Consider the following 9,045-nt stretch of genomic DNA (forward strand, 5'->3'; position numbering starts at 1 on the left):
AAGATAGAAGTAAGGTACACCTCCCCTCCTCTGTGTGTGTGTGTGTGTGTGTGTGTGTGTGTGTGTGTGTGAATCTGCTGGATATTTAATTAACTTTATATTCATGTTAGTTGATTTTTGCAGAGCATTCCAGTGGACCTATCTTCAGCTCTGCGGGTCTTGGGAGGTGTTCTTGAACTTAATTAATGGCTCTGATGGCAGCCTGCTGGCTCTCCACCTTTCTCACTAAGCAGAGGAAGCAGCTCTCTAGTGGTCAGCTTTGTGCTGTGCCGGCCTATTCCCGGGCTACTCAAAATGTGGTCTCATAGGCAGCCTCACCTGGGAACTTGTTAAAAATGCAAGGTCTTGCCCTGACCGGTTTGGCTCAGTGGATAGAGGGTCAGCCTGTGAACTGAAAGGTCCCAGGTTCGATTCCAGTCAAGGGCATGTACCTTGGTTGCGGGCACATCCCCAGTAGGAGGTGTGCAGGAGGCAGCTGATCGATGTTTCTCTCTCAGCGATGTTTCTAACTTTCTATCCCTCTCCCTTCCTCTCTGTAAAAAATCAATAAAATATATTTTAAAAAATGCAAGGTCTTGGGCCCCACCCCCCAGGCCTGCTGAATAAAAAACTCTAGGGTGGGGCCTAGGAAGCTGTGTGCTAGCAAAGTGTTCCTGGTGATTCTTTTGCACACTGAAGTTTAAGAAGCACTTGCTTACAGCCCACTCTCTCAGTCCCTCCAACCGTATTGTAATTCTTATATTAAATTCCTTTCTGCTTAATGTGCCTAGAATGGTCCCTACACTGAACTCTAGGCAATAAAGAGTTCTAGACTTAAACTGTCAGGCTTTGAACCCCAGCTCACTGCTTCATAGTCATGGGACCAAAGTGTAATTTCCAAAGATGGCTACAGCCTTATATCTCCCACCCCACATGCTCTTGGGGGATCTTGCCTCTCTGCACTCCAGAGATGTGTGTAGAGTCTATATCCCACTCCCTTGAACATGGACATGACTTTGAGGAGTCCAGAGGACACCAAGTGACTCCTGAAGCTAGGTCAGAAAAATGCAATGCATTTTGCTTGCTCTCCTGGGATGCTTGCTTTTGGGGACTGCTGTGAGGAAGCCCAAGCAGACTATGGACAGGTACTGATGCCCTCATTCTATTTGCCCCTGTTGCATCCCCAGATGACAGTTGGCATTAACTTGGCAGCCATAGGAGTGAGCCACCTTGAAGTAAATCCCTCAGTTGAGATTCTCTAGCTGATGCCACGGGGAGCAGAGACAAGCTGCCTTTCCAAGCCCTGCCCAAATCACAGATTTGAGAACTAAATAAATGACTGTTGTTGTTTTAAGACCCTAAACTTTTTGGGGATAGTTACACAAGAAAAGCTAATGGATATGCTTTGCATCTCTAAACCTTGGTTGGAAAGAAGACAAAAGCTCAGATCTTACAGGGTTCGTGTGGGAGTTACATGAGATGAGGCATGTCAGGACATCGAAGTGCTCCATCCGTGTTAGCGACTGTTATTCTGATAGGACTGTCCCTTGATGCTAGCTCCAGGTTGCCATCTCCCCAGTGCCCTTCCCTAAAGACTCCCCTTCCGCTTTCCATACTTGCTAGATGCCCACAGAAAATGGCAACAGCTCCATTGCCAAGCACTCCTTGTGTCAGGCACTGTGCCCATAAGAGCTCCTCAAATCCTCACAAACATTCCTGGGGTGTGTGTGTGTGTGTGTGTGGGATCATGGGGGCAAATATACAATCCCATTTTATAGGCGAGCAAATCGAGGATCAGAGAGCACAAGTGCTTACTCAACACCACACAGTTAGTGACATAGCCCCGTCTGACTCTAGAATTTCTGGCCCCTTTCTTCCTCCCCAGATTAGATGTCCCTTCAGCACCCATCTCCATCCTTTAGGGGGAGCCCTTGCTTGTTGGCCTTCCCACGGGGAGTTGGAAAATGCACTCAGCAGAAACATGGCAAGACAACAATTTATTTATTGAGGGTGAGTCAGAGGGAGGAGGTGGGGAGGGATGGGGGCACAGCCTCTCTTGTCCACATGTTCCAGGGCTGCTTCTCCCCACACAGCTGCCCTCCACCAGCCCTGGAAAGCCAAGGTCAGTTGGAGTTGAGGGGAGTGAGTTCAGGGATAAAACAGGGGGCTTACAGAAGCCAGAGAGCAGGTGGGGTCAGAGGGTGGTGGGGTCAAAGGTGAGGCAAGGTCGGAGGTGAAGGGAGGCTCAGAGGGCGAGGGGGTCGAAAGTAGACTGGGGTTTATTTGTCTGGGGGTGCATTGGGGTGGTGGGTAAGGTCATAGGTGAAGGAGAGGTCACGGAGAAACAGGGTTCATGGAGTTAAATGTGGGCCAAAGTGGGGCTCAGGGGTCGAAGGTCAGCTGAGGTCAGGGGAGAAGTCAAGGTTGTAGGGTCAGAGGGTCAGAGCTGAGTCAGGCTTGGTGGTGCTGCAGGGTTCTCAGGGGCCCAAGAGGAGCTCTAAGGGGTCAAAGGTGAGCAGCCCAGCGGGGGTGGGGTCCGACAGGGGTGAATGAATGAGGTGGTCTAGGCCACCTCCTCCTCGGCCTCCTCCTCAAACTCGCCCTCCTCGGCCGTGGCGTCCTGGTACTGCTGGTACTCGGACACCAGGTCGTTCATGTTGCTCTCGGCCTCGGTGAACTCCATCTCGTCCATGCCCTCGCCCGTGTACCAGTGCAGGAAGGCCTTGCGCCGGAACATGGCGGTGAACTGCTCCGAGATGCGCTTGAACAGCTCCTGGATGGCCGTGCTGTTGCCGATGAAGGTGGCTGCCATCTTCAGGCCCCGCGGCGGGATGTCGCACACGGCCGTCTTCACGTTGTTGGGGATCCACTCGACGAAGTAGCTGCTGTTCTTGCTCTGCACGCTCAGCATCTGCTCGTCCACCTCCTTCATGGACATGCGGCCCCGGAACACGGCGGCCACCGTCAGGTAGCGGCCGTGGCGCGGGTCGCACGCGGCCATCATGTTCTTGGCGTCGAACATCTGCTGGGTGAGCTCGGGCACCGTCAGGGCGCGGTACTGCTGGCTGCCCCGGCTGGTCAGCGGCGCGAAGCCGGGCATGAAGAAGTGCAGGCGGGGGAAGGGCACCATGTTCACGGCCAGCTTGCGCAGGTCGGCGTTCAGCTGGCCGGGGAAGCGCAGGCAGGTGGTGACCCCGCTCATGGTGGCGGACACCAGGTGGTTGAGGTCGCCGTACGTGGGGGTGGTCAGCTTGAGGGTGCGGAAGCAGATGTCGTACAGGGCCTCGTTGTCGATGCAGTAGGTCTCGTCCGTGTTCTCCACCAGCTGGTGCACGGACAGCGTGGCGTTGTAGGGCTCCACCACCGTGTCCGACACCTTGGGCGAGGGCACCACGCTGAAGGTGTTCATGATGCGGTCGGGGAACTCCTCCCGGATCTTGCTGATGAGCAGCGTGCCCATCCCGGATCCCGTGCCCCCGCCCAGCGAGTGGGTCAGCTGGAAGCCCTGCAGGCAGTCGCAGCTCTCAGCCTCCTTTCGGACCACGTCCAGGACGGCATCGACCAGCTCCGCGCCCTCCGTGTAGTGGCCCTTGGCCCAGTTGTTGCCGGCTCCGGACTGGCCTGAGAGGGAAGGGAACGGGACACACGGGCGTTGTGGGAAGAGCCTCCCCAGCCCCTCCCCCAGCCATCCTAGTGGTTGAACAATAATGACAAAATTATTATTATAGATAACATAAATTATTATAATTTTGTTGTGATGACTATTCATTGTCCTCGCTGCTTCCATCCTTGCCCCTCCCTTCAGCTGTTCCCTCTGTCTTGTACATCCTTCCTGCCTTTCCATGCCCTAATCATCTTTTAGGCCGCAGACATTAATAACAATAATGATCGTGAAAACAACAAGTGCTTTATTTACCTTTTTCTCGGTGCTAGGCATTGTTCTAAATCCTTTACACATATATATTTTAAAAATATATTTTATTGATTTTTTACAGAGAAGAAGGGAGAGGGATAGAGAGTTAGAAACATTGATGGGAGAGAAACATCGATCAGCTGCCTCCTGCACACCCCCTACTGGGGATGTGCCCTCGACCAAGGTACATGCCCTTGACCGGAATCGAACCTGGGACCCTTCAGTCCGCAGGCCGACCCTCTATCCACTGAGCCAAACCGGTTAGGGCTAAATCCTTTACACATATTAATGGCTTTGAGCCACACAAGCCTGTGAAGTAGATTTTTTGTCCCTATTTTAAAGATGAGGAGATGAGCACTGAGAGACTAGACTGCCCAGAGTCACCCAGTTGACTGGATCAGTGCCTGAGCTTTACTTGCTTATATTGCCATCCTCCCTCCGTCCACCAGGGTGCCAGCTCCAGGGGAGAAGAGAGCTTTGTCTGTTTTGTTCTCATGTGTTATCATGGATATAGTAGGACCCGCATGCAGTAGGTGTTCAATAAATATGTGTAGAATGCATGAAGTGGCAGAGCTGGGGTTTTCATGCAGGAAGCCTTCCTTACCCACCCCCACTCACCCCCACCCACCCCACCCACCCCTGCCACTGTATCAGATGCCTCCCTTGGGCTCCCACAGTCGCCAGGCTGTCGCCAACACAGCCCTCTCCGCCTCCCCGCCCTGGGCTGTGGGGCCTGTGGTGGTGAGTTTTCACTAAGCATTTGGAAGTGAACGGAGCGAGGGGGCTTCCCTGCCTGTACTCCATGCCTGGCACTCACCGAACACAAAGTTGTCAGGCCGGAAGATCTGGCCAAAGGGGCCGGAGCGGACGGAGTCCATGGTGCCTGGCTCCAGGTCCACCAGCACGGCTCTGGGCACGTAATTTCCTCCTGCCGGGAAGCAGATGGAGGTCAGCTGGGGTGAGCGCCAGGAACCAGCATGCAGTCCCCCCACGTCCTTCCCACCCCCACTCCAGAAGGTGCCCCTGCATCCTACCTGTGGCCTCATTGTAGTATACGTTGATTCTCTCCAGCTGCAGGTCGCTGTCCCCATGATATGTGCCCGTGGGGTCGATGCCATGCTCGTCACTGATCACCTCCCAGAACTAGAGGGGTGGTGGTGGTGGGGTAAGAACCAGTAGAGAGGGAGAGGGGATCCAGGCCTGCCCTGACCTCCATCTTCTGGGCTCAGGACCGCCAACCACCTCCCTGCCTGCCACCTGTCCCCCAGCAAGGTGAACGGGGGCCCTGCAGGCATGGTGGGGAGGCAGGGATGAAACAGCAAGAAGGGAGAGGTGGGGGCAGGGTGAAGCAGAGTCGCCAGCCAAGACTGCTGGTGTCAGTGCACCCTGGCTGCAGCCAGCGCGAGAGTCTGGGACTCTTTGTGCGTGTGCAGGGGACAGTGGGCCAGCTGTGAAGCCAGCTGTGGCCAGCAGACAGAAGGCTGGTCCCCACCCCCATTGGCCTCTTTGTTCCCAGCCTGGTCCAGCCCCCGCGCCCCCTCCCTCACCGTCCTTGGGGTGCTGGCCTCCTGGAGACCCCGTTGGCCAAAAGGCCCAAGGTCGGGGAGCTCCGCGGAGTTCAAGGGCCCCGCTCCACTCGTCTCAGCCACCTCCCTCCCGGGGCCCGGTTCCCCGCACACCTTGGCCCCAATCTGGTTGCCGCACTGGCCGGCCTGCAGGTGCACGATCTCGCGCATGGCGGTGGCGCTGCTGGCGGACGCGGTGGCGGTGGCGCTGATGCTGGGAGCTGTGGTGGCGGGGCAGGAGGTGGACGCGGTGGCGGCGGCGGCGGCGACGACGAAACACGGTCCCCGAGTCCCCCCGCGTGCCTCTATAAGAAAGGGTGGGGCCCGCGTCACGGCCTGTCACCGGCCCGCTCCGCCCCCTGGTCCCGCCCTGGGACAGAGCGGGCGGGGGTGGAGGAAGCCAGCCACCTGGAGACCTCCCGGGGTACGCGCTGGGGCCCTCCAGGGCCCCGTGCGCCCCCTCCCCGGGCCTTGGCGGGGAGACCCATTAGGCGCTATCAGCATCTTCTACTCCCCCCGCTCCCCGCCCCCAGCCTGGTCTGGCGACTCGCGTTTTGCAGAGATTGGGCGGGGGAAGGGAGAGGCCGGGTAAACAAGCATGGAGACATCCTGTTCTCCACCCCCACCCCTCCCCACACCCGGGCCGGGGAGGCCCTGCCTCAGTTTCTCTGTCCGAACCATTCCATGTAGGTACCCTTCCTAGAACCCTTTAATTACTGGGAGGACTTCTTGTGGGCTCAAACTGGTGGCTCCCGAGTTGCGATTTGTCTTGGAGAGGGGGAGGGCGATAGGTTCTTGGAGGACTTGAAGCTGCATAGTCAGTAAAACCAGATTTTCCTTCCATGTTTCCTGGGAGTGTTTGTGGAAGCTGATGGAGGCTTGCGCTCCCCCTGGACACTTCTGCTGGGCCTTGGGTTTGTAGCAGGCGGGGTCACCCTAGCCTTGCCCGGGTTGGAACTTCAGGGATTAAGACTTAGAGCTGGATTTCAAGGGGAAACGGTGAGCTTTGGGGACTGCTTTGCTTTCTTCAGATGGGCCCCTCTCTGCTCCAGTGTAATAATTTATTACAGGCTAGTACCCTACCTTTCACAGTTCCTGTTGGCCATATGACCTTGCCTGGGCAGCTTTGCCTCTGTGGCTGAATTTTCTCATCTGCCAGACAGGCAGTCAGGAATGCCCACCCCCCAGTCCCGTGGGGAAAGTCAGATGCCATGGCCCAGTGAGTAAGATGGCCCGGTTTCCCCTCACACAGAGTAAACAATAAATTGTAGCTATTAGTATTACAATTATTATCAGGGGCAGTACAAAACTTCCTGTGATGTCCCTTAAGTGAAGGCCAGATCTCTTTTTTTTTGTTTTGTTAATCCTCGTGGAGGATATGATTTTTATAGAGTGGAAGGGAGGGGGAGAGACAGAGAGAAACATTGATATAAGAGATACATCCCTTGGTGCCTCCCGCATGTGCCCTGCCGGTGTAGGGATCAAGCCTGCAACTGAGGTACATGCCCTTGACCAGAATTGAACCTCCGACCCTTCAGTCCATGGGCCGACACTCTAACCAGTGAGCCAAACCGGCTAGGGCCACACCCCTTTTCAAAAATTATTATTGTTATTATTTTAAAATCTTTATTGTTGAAAGTATTACATATGTCCCCCTATCCTCTATTCACCCCTTCTAGCTCACTCCTGCCCCTGCCTTCACCACCCCGTGTTATCTGTCTCCATGAGTTATGCATGTATGCATACAAGTTCTTTGGTTGATCTCTTCCCACCCACCCCTTCCTTCCCTCTGAGATTTGATAGTCTGTTTCATGCTTCTATGTCTCTGGATCTATTTTGTCCATCAGTTTATTTTGTTCATTAGATTCCACAGATGAGTGAGATCATGTGATACTTGTCTATCTCTGACTGGCTTATTTCGCTTAGCATAATGCTCTCCAAGTCCCTCCACACTGTCTCAAAGGGTACGCGATCCTTTTTTACTGCTGCATAGTATTCCATGGTGTAAATGTACTACAGTTTTTTTTATCCACTTCTCTACTGAAGGGCACTTGGGCTGTTTCCAGATCTTAACTATTGTAAATTGCACTACTATGAACATAGGGGTGCATACATTCTTTCTGATTGGTGTTTTAGGTTTCTTAGGGTATATTCTTAGAAGTGTGATCACTGGGTCAAATGGCAGTTCCATATTTAATTTTTTGAGGAAAGTCCATACTGTTTTCCATAATGGCAGCACCAGTCTGCATTCCCTCCAGCAGTGTACTAGGGCTCCCTTTTCTCCACATCCTTGCCAGCACTTGTCATTTGTTGATTTGTTGATGGTAGCCATTCTGATAGGTTTGAGGTAATACCTCATTGTTGTTTTAATTTGCATCTCTCTGATGATCGGTGCCTTTGAGCATTTTTTCATATGTCTCTTGGCCTCTGTATGTCCCCTTTGGAGAAGTCTCTATTTAGGTCCTTTGCCCATTTTTTAATTGGATTGTCTTCCTTTTGTTAAGCTGTATGAGTTCATTGTATATTTTGGATATTAACCCTTCATCAGATGTTTCATTGCCAAATATGTTTTCCCATACTGTGGGCTCCCTTTTCATTTTTTTTTGATGGTCTCTTTTGCTGTACAGAGCTTTTTATTTTTTTTATTTTTTTTTATTTTTAATATATTTTATTGATTTTTTACAGAGAGGAAGGGAGAGAGATAGAGAGTTAGAAACATCGATGAGAGAGAAACATCGATCAGCTGCCTCCTGCACATCTCCTACTGGGGATGTGCCCGCAACCCAGGTACATGCCCTTGACCGGAATCGAACCTGGGACCTTTCAGTCCGCAGGCCGACGCTCTATCCACTGAGCCAAACCGGTTTCGGCTGTACAGAAGCTTTTTAAATAAATATTTTTATTGATTTCAGGGAGGAAGGGAGAGGGAGAGAGTGATAGAAACATCAATGATGAGAGCGAATCATAGATTGGCTGCCTCCTGCACACCCCCTACTGGGGATCAAACCCGAAACCTGGACATGTGCCCTGACCAGGAATCAAACGGTGACCTCCTGGTTCATAGGTTGATGCTCAACCACTGAGTCACACCAGCAGGGCCAGACTCCTTTTTGATGGCAGCCTCCAGTTTTGCCATCCAGAAACCCCCATCCTTGCCTCCTACGGCTTCCTGCCATTGAGTCAGCCACTTCAGCCATATGGCTGGTCCTTCACATTCACCAATGGCCTCTAGTTTTAACCAGTGGTTCTCAAATGGGGGCAATTTGCCTTCCAGAGGACACTTGGCAATATCTGGAGACACTTTTGGTTGCCATGTCTGGCGGCAGTTGTGTGTGTGCTATTGGCATCTAGCGGGTGGATGGTGCTAGACATCTACAGTGTATAGGACGGTCTCTCTCCTCCCTTCCCCGAAGACTTATCTGGGCCCAAATGTCAATAGTGCTGAGAATTGCTGTGTTAATTAACTGGGGAAAAAATTGAGTTAGCCCCCCAGCTAACTGGATTCCAGAATAAATTCCTGATGGATCAGATGGTATAAACCAGGTTGACCTCTAGTATCTGTGAGTCACCTCCTCTCCCCATTCCATT

General features: G+C 53.0%; 1 protein-coding gene across 1 annotated transcript; it reads right to left on the reverse strand.

Annotated features, from left to right (window-relative positions):
* Window positions 1-1,963: 1,963 nt before the first annotated feature.
* Window positions 1,964-5,760, reverse strand: TUBB4A (tubulin beta 4A class IVa). Its single transcript, XM_070415951.1, has 4 exons — window positions 5,572-5,760; window positions 4,927-5,035; window positions 4,710-4,820; window positions 1,964-3,600 (listed from the first exon to the last, which is right to left on the reverse strand). The coding sequence occupies exons 1-4, from the start codon at window positions 5,626-5,628 to the stop codon at window positions 2,543-2,545; spliced, it is 1,335 nt and encodes a 444-aa protein (XP_070272052.1). The 5' UTR covers window positions 5,629-5,760; the 3' UTR covers window positions 1,964-2,542.
* Window positions 5,761-9,045: the final 3,285 nt, after the last annotated feature.

Source organism: Myotis yumanensis, unplaced genomic scaffold (genome assembly GCF_028538775.1).
Source record: "Myotis yumanensis isolate MYYU_CA2020_CCGP unplaced genomic scaffold, mMyoYum1.0.hap1 SCAF_5, whole genome shotgun sequence".
Lineage (NCBI taxonomy): Eukaryota > Metazoa > Chordata > Mammalia > Chiroptera > Vespertilionidae > Myotis > Myotis yumanensis.

Excerpts from the sequence above, each read along its gene's own strand:
- TUBB4A (XM_070415951.1), bottom strand. The coding sequence starts at position 5,628 with ATGCGCGAGATCGTGCACCTGCAGGCCGGCCAGTGCGGCAACCAGATT. Across the intron at positions 5,036-5,571 it reads GCAACCAGATTGGGGCCAAG|TTCTGGGAGGTGATCAGTGA; the intron begins GTGTGCGGGGAA and ends CCACCCCTCTAG. Across the intron at positions 4,821-4,926 it reads ATACTACAATGAGGCCACAG|GAGGAAATTACGTGCCCAGA; the intron begins GTAGGATGCAGG and ends GCTTCCCGGCAG.